Here is a 16,650-nt window from a genome sequence, read left to right as displayed (position 1 = left end):
TTTATATTGTATTTGTATTCGTTTTCATAAATTTTGTTTGTATATTGTTTGTTTGTTTTCTGAGACAGGGTTTCTCTTTTTTAGCCCTGGCTTTCCTGGAACTTGCTCTGTAGACCAGGCTGGCCTTGAACTCACAGAGATCTGCCTGCCTCTGCCTCCCAAGTGCTAGGATTGAAGGGGTGTACCACCACCGCTTGGAATTTTTTTTTTTTTTTTACTGAGTTGACAGATTACTTACTGATTTCTTAGTTCAAAATTTTTATCTTATAACTTGACCCAAATATTTTAATATCTTCTGTTATTGCATGTTTTAGATGATAGTTCAATGCTGAACTGATTTTTTTTTCCCAGTGAAGGGAAATTTCTTTTTGTTGAAGTACCTAAGGTTCCACCTGTGAACCTTCCCTTACCCCCAAAGACCTAATACTTACTGTAGAATTCTTCCAGATAAGTTCACTTTTGAAAAGTGTGCCCAGGGGCTAGAGAGATGGCTCAGCAATTAGGAGCATTTACTGCTCTTGCAGAGGACCAGGGTTGGATTCATATCATCTACAGCTCACAACCATTTTTACAACAGCCCTAGGGGATCTGATGCCTTTGGTCTCCACAGGCTCCTGCATGCATGTGGTGCACATATGTACACAAACATAAAATTAGTAAATAAATAAATTTAAAAATATACACAGTACTTTTTTTTTTTTTAAATGGGGGAAGCTAAGTACTGATGACAGAGTAATTTTTATCTTCTTTGACCGAAGACTGACACCACTGATTTTTCTTAAAATACCTGGGCATTGGTTTTACTGACCTGATCCTTCCAACTGCTTCAGTGATTCTGTTGGGTTCTGTTATTGTTGTTATGGCTCTTTCTTTGATGGTTTCTTCTTCATAGGGGCAGTATGGCCTTCTCAGCTCTGTAGGGGAGGAGGGTGTTGTACTTATTGCCTCCTTGCTGAACTGTTCTGCTCTGCTGGGAGTTCCTTTCCAGGCATCACAGCACTGCTAAAGATTGTTTTTCATATTTGTTCTTTGTTTTGTTGGTGTCAGTGCACGTATGTTTGCGGAGAGTCCATTTGAAATAGCTTACATTTCTAAAAGATGTTTTGTGAAAAAGAGAATAAATAAAATAAAGATAAAACTAATACCAGAATTAAAATAGAACCCCGAAAGACTGATTTTAATCTCTTTGAAAGGAAACATTCAATGAATTAAGTGTTACAAATTAAGGAGTAGTGGTTTGAACTAGAGATGTACGTATGTGTGGGAGAGATATCATTTTATATACAATCTAAAACTTTACAGGTATGAATAAGTCTTTGAGGAATGTATGAAAAATAAGTGCCAATGAATTCCCAAAAGAAAAGAAACAAACCATGCATTTCAAGTGCTGATTCTTGGAATGATTCAGTAGATTTAGGCTAAGTTTATCCTGTACTTTGCACTTTATGAAATAATTCATAGTACATTAATTAAAGTATCTTGTATGATCAGACGTTGGAGAGTCTGAGAAAAATTTATAATAAAAAGAAGGGGGTAGGGAGATAGTTCAGTGGGTAAAGTCTTGCTGTGGTGGTAACCTGAGATCGTATCCCAAGAACCCATGTAAAAAAGGGCTTTGGCAGTTCACATCTGTAACGCCAGTGCTTGGAACAAGACAGGCAGATCCCAGCTTGCCAGACAGCCTAGCCAAAACAGCAAGCTCTGGGTTCAGTGAGAGAGGTGGGGACAGAGAGGACGACATTCAAAGTCAGCTCCCGTCCTACACACATGTACACACGTCCATGTACCACACACAGGAAATTAACATTGAAAAACGAAAGGGAAAATTCCCTAGCAACTACAATACCAGTGTAAGAAAGACTTCAGTGGTATTGAACAAAAGTACTTTTCAGTTATTCTACTTACCATTTACCACCTTCAGCTCTCATGTAGCTGAAACAGTTGTAAAGTTTCTGTTTCCTTTCTATTGTTGTAATAAAACACTATGGCCAGATGCAATTTGGGAAGCAAAGGGCTTGTTTGCCTTACACTTCCAGATCATAGTCTGTTAAGGCCAGGAACTCACAGTGGGAACCTGGAGGCAGGAACTGTGGAGGAACACTGCTTGCTGCCTCATTCTCTCACGCGCTTTCAGGTTCATGCTTAGCTGGCTTGCTTATACAACCCAGGATAGCTTGCATAATGATGGCTCAGCCCACAGTAGGCTAGGACCTTCCACATCAATTAATATAAAGACAGCTCTCCTCAGACATTCCCACAGACCAATTCAATCTAGACGATTTCTCAGTTGAAGCTTCTCAGATGACTCTACACTGTGTCAATTGACAATTAAGGCTAAACAAAATATAAACACTAGGACGGAAAACAAGGAGGCCAGCAGGCTAAAGAGGGTCACTCACAGTAATCTGCATCATAGTGAAAATCTTTATGTATACATTTCATCAACTTTTGTAGTTCCAAGAGTAGGTTAAATTCTTAGCACTGCAGTTGTAACGGTAGAACTGCTGGAATTATAGAAAACTACTGAGTACCCAGATGGAATTTGTACCCAAGATTTTCATCTTGTAATATGTAAAATTGACAGAGAGACAACACGATTGGACATAGTATTTTGAGCCTTGACTTTGTACTTGAAAGTAGGAGAAAAATTAAATGAAATTAAAAAGATTAAATATGTGGCTACAGTAACAAAGGGTATTTGAAGTGAAGCAAGAATGAGAAGGTGCTCCTGTGCTTGGCAAGTGAGGTAAGGAGTTAGCTCCAGCTGAATTTTGTTTTCTCCTTCCTCTTTACAACCACGCTCACATATTTTGTTTCTTACAGGTCATTACACAGTATAATTACCTTATATTTTATAGTATGTTTTATTGGTTCATCTCTTGGGTGTGGGACAAATATAAACATTTAGAAAAGTTTACCAATAACCCTCTTAACATGTAGAAACCTAAGAGTGTTGTCATAGAGAAAAATAAAAACATAAAAATTTTAAAGTAGTTGATGAGAGTGATAGGGTTAAAAAAGAAAAGTGAAACCTCAAAGCACCACTGTGAAAAGTACATACGTTAGTAATCTTAACAGGATGCATTAGTTGAAAGCTGAATTAATCAGCTTTCTGTCACTGTGACAAATTACCTGACATAAGTAACTCAAAAGAAGAAGTTTATTTTGGCTCCTAGCTTTAGAGGTTTGGGGTCCTGGTCAGTTGTCTTCTTGCCTATGGCAAGTAGTAAATCATGATAGGGATACATGGCAAGGGAATATGCTCACCTCATGGAAGGCAGAGTGAGAAAGATAGAAGAGATGCTCTCCAAGGTCATGTCCAATAGTTCCATTTCCTTTCACAAGGTTCTGTTTCTTTAAGTCCCACCATCTCCCTGGGAACCAAGCTTTTGCCACACATGCCTTTGGGGAGCATTTCATATCCAGACTGTAGCTTATTTCCAAACAGAGAACTATGAATTCAGTAGAGAGCAGGAAATAGAGGTTATAAGTACTGATAAGTCTTGAGAATGTTGCTGTAAAGTAAGAGACTGGATGGAGCTCAGTGGTTAAGAGCACTGGCTGCTTTTCCAAGGACCTGGGTTCAATCCCCAGTACCCACATGGCAGTTTGCAACTGTCTATAGCTTCAGTTCCAGGAAATCTGATGCCCTCATACCAATGCATGTGAAATAAAATTAAATTATTTTTTAAAAGTCTTAAAAGAAAAATAAGAGACCATAGATGTGCAGTGGAAAAAAATGTGTTCTGAGTTTGTTGTTGTTTGTTTGATTTTTATTTTGTTTTGATTTTTTTTTTAACCCTGGGAAATATGCTTGTGGATAAAAGTGGTCCATTATAAAAATAAAACTGGCATGTGGGGAAGACTGAGACCAGTTTACCATGTTGATTTTTAGCTTGGCAAGAGAGATGGGAGCCAGCGAATATCAGCAAACGTTGTTGTCTTTGAAGCACATAAACAGTTAATCTGTAGTCACAGATGGGAAGGCGGGTATATGGAGCTAAATACAGGCAAAGTTACTGCCTGTAACCTAGGTAGAGGATCTCTGCTTGCTTCAGTCTTTCAGTGAGTTTTTCATGCCTTCAACTGAGAGAATATGAGAGAAATAGTAGCAAAGAGAGAAGAACATTGTGTTCGGAGAAAAATGCTGCCCACTTGCTTTGCATATTAGCCCTTTAATTTATTGTTGTGATCCTAATTTTTCTGTTCTCTCTCTTAGAAAGTTACTTTTCTCTTTGATGCTTTTAGGAATAGAAATAAAATCCCTTTCAGTGGCTTATCTTTTTGTTCTAACAACAAGCTAATTATGCAAAGAATACTTTTGAGAATCTTTTTTGTCCACATTTAGCAAACCAGTTAGTTGTGCTAATTACTTCTTTAGAGCATCAAAATCAAAGAGTGGAACTAGTGATACTGTGCATTTCATGTTAGAGTTCTTATTAAAAACATAGATACTTTTCTTCCTGTTTTTTAGATGTTCTTAATAGTTGCTCCTCTCTCTGTCCTCTACAACTGGAAGGATGAATTGGATACCTGGGGATATTTCAGAGTTGTTGTTTTACATGGTAGCAAAAAAGACAATGAACTGATTCGTTTAAAGCAGAGGAAATGTGAAATTGCTCTGACAACCTATGAAACACTGCGCCTGTGTCTGGAGGAGCTTAACAGGTAAAATCATGAGAGTGATGCTGTCATGATATGTCATGATAGCATGTTGCTATCATCAGTCATATGCATCCTTTATATCTTGATTCAAAACTCAAGTTCCTTTGGCATAGCTTGTAATTTCTGACTCTATCTGGAAAGGCTTCCTACTACTTTATAGTCCATTTCTTAAACTCAGAGTAGGACTCCTCTTTAAACAGTACATTTTAAAGAATGGTAAGATTTGTTCCAGGTCCCATGTGCAGCGCTTTGTGTAGCTGATGCCTCCAACAGTGTTGAAAGCCACTTAGAACAGTTTGATCTGCACCTTAGATCGGTAGCATACCCCTGACATATTTCCAGCAAGCTATAGAGAAAAACCATCGTTGTTATGTTGACCCACGATGGTAGAGAAAAATCAGTTAAGTTTGTTCTGACCTAGTTTGTGCTCAAATTCCCAGTTCATGTGTATAGGTCCCAGCCTTAAAATGTTATCATGGTTAAAGATTTTCACAGTAGCATTTACATTGTGGAGGGCATTACACGTTATCGAGAGATTATTTGAAGAACATGGGAAGATATGTGTAGGGTATATACATATACTGTGTGATTTTATGTAAGAACCTTAACTTGTCTATATATTGGTCCTTGAACCAATCCCCAGATACTCAGGGGCACCTTACATAGTTCAGTGCATATTGACCTGGCAGTGTTAGATTTTTTTTTCCCCCTATAAAGAGCCAGTTAGTAAATAATTTGAGGCCATATGTAGTTTCTGCGGAATATTCTTTTTTATTTTTCAACTCATTAAAAATATGAAACTAATAGCCAGGTGTGGTGGTACATGCCTTTAATCCCAGCACTTGGGAGGCAGAGGCAGGTGGGTCTCCGAGTTTGAAGCTAGCTTGTCTACAAAGTAAGTTCCAGGACAGGGTTATATAGAAAACAAAACAAAGCAAAGGAGCCCCATTACCAAATATCTATCTATCTATCTATCTATCTATCTATCTATCTATCTATCTATCTCTCTATTTACTTATTTAAAACTATTCTTAATTTGTTGACCATGGAAAATTATCTACAATCTGGGTTTTGCCCAGTAGCCACAGTTTGCTGATACCTGTTTGAAAAGTGAATGCTTAAGCTCAACCCCCATCCAACTAAGGGAGGTGTTGTATTTAGTTATTAATATTTGCTATTGTTTTATCTTCTTGTAATGCTGCTGTTAATCCTAAGGGGCTGTATAACCAAATCACCACACAGAGACTGGGTTTTTAGTTAACCTAGAACACAATACTGGGCAATAGTTACTCCCTCCTAAACCTCCACACCCTCAGTTTCCAAACATTTAGATTTCCCACATTATACTTGCTTTTTGTGAAATCTTAGGTCTGATTCATGCTCCAAGTCCTCCAAGCTCTCCCCTCCCGCTCTGCCCTCCTCATGCTCTGCTCTCCTCATGCTCTCTCCTCGAGCTCCTCCTCCTTCTCGCCCCTTCCTGTTCTCTAGCTCCTCCCCTCTTTCCTGTCCTCTGGCTCCTCCCATTGCACAACATTGTATCTAGTTGCTTTATTTGTGTCCTGTTTACACAAGAGTGAGTATCACAATGCAATATCCAGATTGAAACCGGAGAGTTGGGGGTGGGGAAATCAGCATTTGAATTAACAAGGGTAAGGCATATACATTTTAAAAGAACATTATACCAACAGGGAGGAAAGCATTTGTGCTGTCCCATACTGTCCTCTTCTTTACAGTCACTCTTTCTTCCGTTCTCACCATAAACACTCATCTTGATGTCTCTCTCACAACAGACTGTTTCAAGCTGTTCCAAAGAATTCTATTAATGCAGTTAGGCTGAAAGGTTCCTCATCTTTGCCCAACATGTTTTTGAATTTCATCTGAATTATTTAGTACATCGGTAATTATTTTTAAAATGTTGAATTGTAGTCCATCTTATGAGTACATTCCTCTTTTTGTTAAATTCATTTAAAGAAGTTATTTGATTTTGTTTCCTAGTTTGATATTATTACAAGTAAAATTTTAAGAAATATATTTATGAAAGCTCTTTTGACATATTTTTGAGTATATAAATGAGCATTGAATTTGTGGGTTTTGAGTAAGTGCAGGTGTAATGGAAGAAGTTGCAAACCTGTTTTGCATAGTGATGATGCCATTTTACTTTAGCTGGATTGTGTAAGGGTTCAGTACCGTCATAATCTCACCAATATTAGCATTGTCAGTATTTTTGTTTTTACTCATTTTAGTGAAGATATAGTGCATGATATTGTGATAGGAATTTTATTTTTCTAATGCATGGTTTTATGGTTGCTAGGTATAGTGTTCTATAAATGTCAAGAAGACCAAGTTGATTTGAGTAGTTTTTTTTTTTTTTTTAATGATTTTTATGTGTGTTTGTGTGTGCACTGATTTGTGTTTTGCCTGCATGTATGTCTATGTGAGGGTCGGATTCCCTGGAACTGGAGTTACAGACAGTTGTGTGATGTAGACATTACTAATATCCAGGATTAATTCATATTATTGTGGGGCTTATTATTTAACAAGCTATTAGAGAAATAAAAGATACACAGACACCTGTTAGATATTTAATATACCTATACATTGGACCTGGGCATAAACTAACCCCCTAAACTATATTGGTATCTCCTAGCCCCACATCCCATGCCATTTGCCCTAATCATTACTATCTGGGCTACTTCCATCCAAAATCCTATAAATACTTGCATATGTTTTTCATCTGAGCTGCTTTTCTCCATTTGGCAATCCTCAGAGCAAGCTCCTCCCAGCCACATGCTTCTAGTTCCTGCTTAACCCATGGTGACTCTTTTTTTTCTCTTCCTCCTGTCCTCCGTCTGTGCTCTCCTCTTCCTCTCCTGCTCTCCTAAGCCCTCTAACCTTAGCTCTGCCTACCTCTCTTCTGTCCTTCTCAGATATAGGCATTTATTGGCCAATCATGAACAATTTGGAGACAAGGTTACATAGCATCACTTGATATATGTGAGGGTTTGCTTGTAGAACAGTAAAGTCTGGGGCGGGGGTGGGGAGGGTGTCAAGAAGTTAATTAAATACAAAGCACCAGACAATGCTGCAACAGTCATGAGCTGCCATGTGGGTGCTGTGAATTGAACCCAGGTCTTCTGGATTCAATTAAAAAGCAACCAGTGCTTTTAACTGCTGAACCATCTCTCATGCCCCAGATTTGTGTAGTTTTAAGTGTTCCCTGTCTTTGCTGATTTTCTTTGGGGTTGGTTTATAATTTGAGATATTTGAAATCATAGATTGATTTATATCACCTTAGATCTGTATCTTTAAGTTATACATTTTTCAGTTCTGTTTTAGGTTCACATGCATTTTCAAATTTTAATTTTTTTCTGAAGGATTAATTTTTTAAAGTGCTTCTTATTTTATTTCTTATCATGTTTTATCTAATACAAATGTAACTGCCAACAATATTCTTATGCCTACTGTATATTGTAGTTTTTCATCCTTTTGTTGCAACATTTTTTTTTATATTTTCAGTGACTTTACAAGTAGAACATAGTTGAACTTTGATTTTTTTTTTTAATGTTCATTCTGACAATCTGTGCCTTTGTCAGTGAGGTATTTAGACACTTTGTATTTAATACAGTGTTGGTAAAGTTGGATTTTACTAGGCTTTGTATGTCATTTTTATCCCATGCTAAGTTTGTATTTTCCTATTTTATGGATTCTGGCAGAAGACAATAATCTTGGTTATGGAGAGGTTATTAAGTAATTTATTCAAGCTTACATAGTTACATCAGTACTGGGCATGAGGTTTTAATACTGATCACCATTTTAACTCTAGATCTCAGGTGTTAAACCAGCATGTTACCTCCAAAGATGTTATACATGTAATAAATTCACTTATCATAACAAGCCACATTTTAATTAATGTTTGCCTATCTGTTTAGAATGTGTTTCTTGAGAAAGATTTTATATTTGACTTCTATACTTCAGTGCTTATTGCATTTTAATATATATTTGTTAAAGAAACATTATTTTCTGTGATGTAAGTATTAAGAGTTCCAAGAATTGTGTAATTGTAAACAATATATTTATAAATAAAGTAGAGAAATGAGGACATTTCCTTTTTTGCCGTTACATATATCAATTCAATGTCTTCATTTTTGTGTATTTTAAATGTTTTATGTTTAATCTGAGTGAGTACTATTTTGTGAGTGTGGTGCTATACGTTTATAATAAGCAATCTTCAGAGTAGACATATGCATGGTATACTATAGTTGAACAATATTTAATTATTATTACAATTTTATTTTATGAAATGCTGATAAATTTATATATGTCTAAAAGCCAAATAAGGCTTGTAGGGAAAACTGCATCTCTTTATGAACTCTCTCCTAACCTGTACCTTCAGCTTTACTGACACTAGTCAGTCAGTCTGTCTCTCTCTCTTTCCTTCACCCTTCCTTCCTCTCCTCATCCTCACTACTCTCCTCCTTGGTTCATTTTGGTTTGGTTTTGAGATAATTTCATCTAACCCAGGCTAGCCAAACTTTTCTGTGTATCTCAGGCCAGCCTTGAATTCTTGATTCTCCTGCCTTCACTTTCTGAGTGCTGGGATTACAAGTATCACCATGCCTGACTTTTATATCCACATCTCGAACAGCATATTTATGCTATAATTTTTAATGAATTTTCTGTATCTGTCAATTTCTTAGGAGAAATTAAGATTTTGCCATACTTTGCCTTTTATTTCCTTGCATGAGAATAACTTTCATGTCTATATGTTAGAGTGGATGTTATTTATGAGATCCAACCACTTCTTGAGCAAACTGTTACGTGTTTGTGGGACTCCAGTTTCCTGAGTCATCCAGTATCTTGAGCTTCTAGAAGCTACACATAATGCATTACAGTGCTCCTTGGCTTGCTCTGCTGCTGACCTACAGATTGTTTTTCTCTGCTTTTCTGAGTCATCTTGTCCATCTTTCCATTTCTTATATTCTTGAGAGTTCTATCTTTTTGTGCCTTTAAATAAGAAATCTGTTAAAAAAAAAAAGTTGGACAAATGTGTATGAGTATCTATCTACTAATAGTTAGAGCCAACAGATCTTTTTGTGTATATCTATGTATGCTTGTGTGTGTTCATATACACATGTATACATACTTTGTCTGAGTACACTAGTGAATCACTTCAGTAAGTTTCACATAGAATGACAGTGTGAGCTGTAAATAGTTTAATATTGTTCTAAGTTACTGTTTGTTCTCTATACGTCATTATCCTGTAATATGGGTAGGCGACTTGGTAAAGTGCTTGCTATGAAGCATGAGAACTTGCATTTGATTTCCTAGAATCGACTGAGCATGGTGGCACACACTTGCAGGTGTGGAGACAGGTAGATCCCTGCAACTCCCAGGAGAGAGCCTGTCTCTAAAAACAAGGTAGACAGCATCTAAGGAATGATATCTGAAGTTTACATGAATATGCATGCATGTGTACCCACGCAGGTACATACATACATATATTCACAAAGGAAAGTAATAAGAAGATTAAAAGATGAGGTGAAAACAAAAAGGCAATTAAACTTTTAAAAATTATCCATAGCTGATATCTATACAGCAGGATTCAGTAAAGGTTTGGGTGGTGACTTTGGTTATTAAGTCTTTTCTCCAATGATCCCCATTATTACTTGTATTTCAGTTAACTGAGCCTAGAGTAAAAGCTTTGTTAGATTCAGGTAACATTGTTGACAAGGATGCTTTATGAATGTTGCTGTGAACTTCATAGTTGTTACTTTGGGGTATGCCATGTTGTTCATTGTTAATGACACTAAATTTACCGATAGGATAAGTAGGGAAGCATCTGTACAATAATACTTTCAAAATAGGGTCTTCCATTTACAATAACAAATCTATACAGTGATATTTGACTACTGTTTTAAGTATTTTGATTCTTATTTCTATTTATATAGATGAGTTGTCATATTAAAACTATCCTTACTTGAATCACTTATGTTATTGAGTCTTACAGCATAATTTTTTTATCTTATTAGTGGTATTCTATAAAGAAGAGTCTCATTGATTAGTAATTAGATACAATTTTAACTTAAAGCAAAGTAAATGAATGCCTGATTGTATTGAAGAAGTTAAACTAATGAGTAAGTCTACAATGGTAGCAGTTTTGTTTTGAGTTATATTATTATATGTAATATATTTGATTTGCAATTAGTGTGTTTTCAGATAGGTCAAGTTATTTGCCCGTCTTTGACTAGGCTATTGAGTTGTAGTGTATAGTCCATATACAGGTGTTTTATCTGATTATAATTTGCAGATGTTTTCTCTCAGTCTGCCTTTCATTTTCTTAATGAAAATGGGTTTGGGGGTTGGTCTGATGTTTGTATTTTGATGCTAATTACTGGCCTTCAAGGTTGTTCCATCCTAAACCTCCAAGCCTTCACATTTTCCTAACATTTAGATGTCCCACATTATACTTGCTTTTAATGATATATTAGGTCCAGTCCATCTTTCCATGTTGTTCCAAGATCTCTCTCCTGCCTCTGTTTTCCCAGCTCTCCTCTTCCCTTCTCTCCCCCTCCTCTGCCTCCCACCTTCCTGTCCTCTGGCTCCTCCATCCTACTTCCTTTCTGTTGCTCAACATTGTGGCTAGTTGCTTTATTTTGTCATGTTTACACAAAGTTGAGACAGGTGATGCTTAGAATAAGTATCACAATGCAAAGTCTGATTGAAACCAGAGAGTGGGGGAGAGAAATCAGCATTTGAATGAACAAGGGTAAGGTGTATACATTTCAAAAGAACATTATACCAACACATGCCTAAGACATTTCTGATTAGTTTCAAAAAAAGGCCTGTACCTGGGCAGGGTGGAAGGCGGTAGGGTGGCATAGGTTCCAGGGCTTTGGGAAGAGGAGAATCACAGGAAGGAGACAGACAGAGGGAAGAGAGTAAAGAGGAGGAAGCCATGATGGGCTATTGAAAGAAAAAGGAACCACCTGGGCTGGGAGGAAGGAGTCTGAAAGTGGTATAGATGAAAGGAGTGATCCAGATGAAGGATAAGCAAGTGTTTATAAGACTATAGATGGAAGATAGCCCAGATAAGGATTATTAAGGCAGATGGCATTGGATGAGGGCTGGGTGGTGGATGAGTTATTGAGATAGCATAGGTGGAATTATCTGTCAAGCACAAGGTGTTATAAGGCAATGATAGACTCTAACAGGTGTTTGTGTCTTATTGATAATAATAGCAGGTTAGATAATACTGCCATAATAATAATAGAGCTAATAATAAATGATATTTAGCCTGCTACCATTTATTTCCAACAACATGGTGTCTTCAGAAGGGCAAAAGGTTGTAACTTTGACAATATCCAATTTATCACAAAAACTTTTGAGAAGTTTGTGTCTGATCTAGAATCAGGAAGATTACTCTGTTTTATAAACTTTATAGTTTTCTTCATATTTAGATTTATAATATATCTTAAGTTCATTTTTACATATGGTATCTGATTTTTTCCCTTTAAGTCCTAGGTTTTTATTTATTCAATTATTTTATACCCAATTGTTATTCTTGATGCTCCAATATTCTAATTAGACTGGCTCCTGTTCTTTTGGACATTTATCCTGGCTTTGGCTCCTAAGCATTTCTGCCAGGTTCCTGAAAGCAGCCATCTTCCACTGATGCATAGCACCTGTTCTTTTTGCTCATCACTACTGGGGTCACAGCACTCACCTTCTTAGTAAACTGTTCTTTACAACTTTCACAAAATACTGATGCTTATATCGATGCTTTTCATTCAGATTTAACACAAAGTTTGTTTCTTTTATGTGTCTTTCTGGTTTGTTACTTAAAGGAGGAATTGTCATTTAATGATGTTTAAATAGTTTTATTCCAGCATTATCAAACATGACCTCTAAAGCTTTTTATATTATCATATACAATATATTGGGGCTTACAACATCACATATTTTTTTTTCATTTTCCACTTTTTCTTTATGTATCTGACCTGGAGTCACTTAGCCAAATGAGAACTCAGTAGAATCACTAAAGAATGAAGGTGTTAGGGGGGAAAAATGATGTCTAAATGTTTTAAACTAAAGTAAGGAAAATTTCTGCCTTTTTTTCCACCCACCCATTCCCTTTTTTCCCCATAGTTTGGAATGGTCAGCTATTATTGTAGATGAAGCTCATAGGATCAAGAATCCAAAAGCACGAGTTACGGAAGTCATGAAGGCTGTAAAGTGTAAGGTCCGTATTGGCCTCACTGGTACCATCCTTCAGAACAACATGAAGGAGCTGTGGTGTGTTATGGACTGGTGAGTGAAATGGTACATGTTTTCTGGATAGGTGAATGCTGCCTTGTTTTCTGATTGCTTGTTCTTTAAATCTCGGCCCTTTTCCCAGAAAACTTGTTACTTAAGTATTTACAGAAATGTCCATTTCCAAGCATGTTTCAGTGTCAGAGGTCCTGTTAAAAGTCTTAGCATGTTCCTATCAATCCCCAGAGTAAATAAATGCTGAACTACCAGTTCATCATCTTCAGTTATAAACAGTCATAAAGGAATGCTGTTTTCCTGGGTCTTGTTTTTGTTGTCATTAATAAGTAAGCCCTTACAAGCAAAGGAATTGAATGCATTTCTTTTTAGATAATTTTTTTCTCTTCTCGTCTTGTCTCGTCTCTTTTCTTTTTTTCTTCTTTTTTCTTTTTTTCTTCCCTCTCCTCTCCTCCCCTCTCAAATTTTTCTTTTCTTTTTTTTCTTTTCTTCCTTTCTGAAGGGCTGTGCCAGGACTTTTAGGTAGCAGGATCCAGTTCAAAAAGCAATTTTCGGACCCAGTGGAACATGGCCAGAGACATACAGCAACTAAGAGAGAACTTGCTACTGGCCGAAAAGCTATGCACAGGCTTGCAAAAAAGATGTCTGGCTCTTTTCTCAGGCGCACCAAGACTCTTATCAAGGACCAGCTGCCTAAAAAAGAAGACAGGGTAAGAACTGCATGTTTGTGTATTATTAATTCCTCATCACATTTTTTTTTCCTAGAAGCATTTCTTTTTAGGATTCCTTTTGTGGACTTAATTTGTTCCATGTGGGATTTCAGAAAACATGAATTGAGCTCAGTTTTATTTCTTTCCTAATTTTACTGACCTTCGAGCTAATGAGCCTATAATTAGTACATGTGTTAGTTAGCTTTCTATTTCCATGGCATAGTCTGGAGATAAATCACTGAACAAAAAGGAAAGGTTTACTTTGGTTTTATAAGTTTTAGTCTGTGGTCCTTTGGGCCTGTGGCCTGAGAAAGAACATGGTGGAGCAAGCTCTTACCTCACAGTGTTAGGAAGTAAAAAGACACAGGAAAGGGCCAAGAACCCAATGTCCCCTTCAGGGACACAGCCCCAGTGACCCAAATTCCTTGTTAAAAAGGCTCCACCACTTCCCAGGGGTACCAAAGGCCAGTGAGCTGGGTTTTGGCTATGCGCCTATGTCCGACCTTTTGAGATCCAAGACATGGCACCATGTGTTTAATGCATGTCTTAAGCCAGGTGTAGTTGCTTACAGTTGGATCTCGATTTCAGGCCAGCCTGGTCTACATAGTGAGTTTCAGGTCAGTGAGGTCTATACAGTGAAATCCTTACTCAACAAACAAACAAAATCAGATCAAATACTCATGTCTTATAAAAGCTTTGATTAGTTTCTTTCTTAAGGAACTAGGAAGAGCTTCCCTTTGTAATGACTTTTGCAAGTGCACACACACACACACACACACTACTGCTCCGTGTGCTTGGGCATCTTCATTCTTACAGGACTGGAGTGACTGGAAGCTCTTTCTTTTAGGCTTTCTGTAGATATTGCTTGTAGTAAGGAAGTAACGAAAATTGATATTATGGGACTTTTGATATTTATCTAAAGCAAATACCATTATTTTGGAGTACTTTGTAAACTCTGCTTTTTACAATATTGCATGCAGGGTTATGTGCCTGTGTGCACATTGTCTGTCCAGTAGGAATAATACAAACAAAATGCATCAGGAGAGAACAGTACCTAAAGATTTAGAACATGGTCTCTGGCTCTCCCAGTTAAAGGGTTTTCTCAGTTGAGCAGCTTACAGAGACCACTGCTGTTTGTTAAGTGGAACCAATGGTAGTGGGTGGGCTTCACGTGGTTGCTCTGAAATGCCTGACATGTGAGAAACACTTAGTAACTGTTAGTGTTGAATACTAATATAACTATCCTCTACCTTGTAGTTACTGACTGACATCTTCTGTGTTCTCCTGCTTCTCTTACATTCTTTTATATTCAAGACTGAGCATCAAGGAGTAGTTGTATTCTGTAGGCGTAGTTTTTAAATTCTAGTGTTAAGACATTCCAGTATTCATTGAATGCATTTATTTTTTGTAATACTGTCCCACTGTAGTTTTATAGACATTTAAAAATTGATGACTGTTTTTTATTGTTCACATTCTTTGTGGCCTGTTTTGGGTACATACATATAGGAGAATGTTATTAATTTCTGGTGCTGCCAGAAGTTGGAAGGAAATTGTGTTCCTTGTATAACTTGGTGGCACTGTTTTGTTGTAACGTTTTGTTTTGTCCTTGAAATTGAACATACAATAATAGCAAATCATATTTGCTTTTGCCTATATTTATTTAATTCTTGTCTTTATTAATTTTAGGAATTTTAGATACTCAAAACAAACAACCAAAGTAACATGAAGCTTTTAGGGTTTTGTTTTGTTTTGTCAGTTTTTTAGTATTTCAGTAGTATTTGTTATTTATACCAATGTTCTAAAATCTTTTTGTTTTATTGTGATTTGTTTGCATGATGGACTGATACAGACTTCTAAAGAGACCCTATACTGAGAATGTTTAAGGAAGTCACATTATTTGTTTTCATGTTATTTTTTTCTTTTAAGTGGAAACAAGAACAGATTTAAAAGTGAGATGATGGTCTGTTATACTTTACAATATAAAATGAGGCAAGGAGCGAGAATGAAAGAGAATGGGGAGTAATTGTCATAACGATACAAGTAGAGGTGGTTAGTATAGGTGATTGCACTGTTATCCTCATCTAATCTAGTGGACATTGTAGTGATTGATCTCACCGCTATAGAAATCCTAACAATTGTCCTCTCCTTTGTCTACAGATGGTATATTGCTCTTTGACAGACTTCCAGAAAGCTGTTTATCAAACAGTGTTAGAAGCAGAAGATGTAGCTTTGATCCTTACATCCTCTCAGCCTTGTACCTGTGGCAGTGGCCAGAAAAGGAGAAGCTGCTGTTACAAGGCAAGCAATTCCATTTCTCTTACTGTTTTGCTCTTGTCAGTGAAACTACAAGCAGTGATTCTTCGTTTCTTTAACTGTAGAAGTCATATTTTTAAGAAGTTATCAAGGAACTGGGGAGGAACCACACTGGCCTTGTGCAGTAACAGGGTCTAGGAGCTTGTGAGTCAAGAAGAGAACCGACTTCAGAACAGGGTGGACGGCAGAAACTGATCTTAGTCATCCTCCGCCATCTACATGCATGCCATGGTGCACGCATGCCTGTACACACACACACACACACACACACATGTAAACACAAGTTACCAGAAATGCTTTAGGATATTAAATAACTGCATGTAAAATGCAGTTAGTTAGAAACTAAGCTTCAGTTTGGCATCTTCTCACTTCTTATTGGAAGTAGCCTATTTTTACCTTAAAATTCCTTTTTTTTTTTTTTTTTTTTTAATTTCTCATCCTCTCATCATAAGAATGAATCACTGCTTGCTGGTAAGACATGACTCCTAGGCACAGTGTTAGTGTAATACAGACTTGGCTTATTAGAACAAAAATCTTTTTTAGAGACAAAAAGTCACTTATTTTTCTATATTGCTTGCTCTTTTTTTTTTCCTGTTTCCAGTCATTTCCATTTTATTTTATTTTATTTTATTTTATTTTGTTTTGTTTTGTTTTATTTTATTTTATTTTATTTTATTTTATTTTATTTTATTTTATT

The 16,650-nt window shown here is 36.6% G+C and overlaps 1 protein-coding gene across 1 annotated transcript in view; it reads left to right on the top strand.

Annotated features, from left to right (window-relative positions):
* The window catches only part of Ercc6l2 (ERCC excision repair 6 like 2), a 90,672-nt gene that overhangs the window by 12,032 nt on the left and 61,990 nt on the right, over positions 1-16,650 (top strand). The window contains exons 4-7 of the mRNA XM_055598034.1: positions 4,475-4,668; positions 12,811-12,972; positions 13,433-13,640; positions 15,798-15,938. Coding sequence (XP_055454009.1) covers positions 4,475-4,668; positions 12,811-12,972; positions 13,433-13,640; positions 15,798-15,938 — 705 coding nt within the window. The remainder of the gene's footprint in view (positions 1-4,474; positions 4,669-12,810; positions 12,973-13,432; positions 13,641-15,797; positions 15,939-16,650) is intronic.

Source organism: Psammomys obesus, unplaced genomic scaffold (genome assembly GCF_907164565.1).
Source record: "Psammomys obesus unplaced genomic scaffold, mPsaObe1.curated_primary_1811, whole genome shotgun sequence".
Taxonomy (NCBI): domain Eukaryota; kingdom Metazoa; phylum Chordata; class Mammalia; order Rodentia; family Muridae; genus Psammomys; species Psammomys obesus.
Note: the sequence above shows the minus strand (reverse complement) of the source record. Positions and strands in the feature narration are given on the sequence as shown.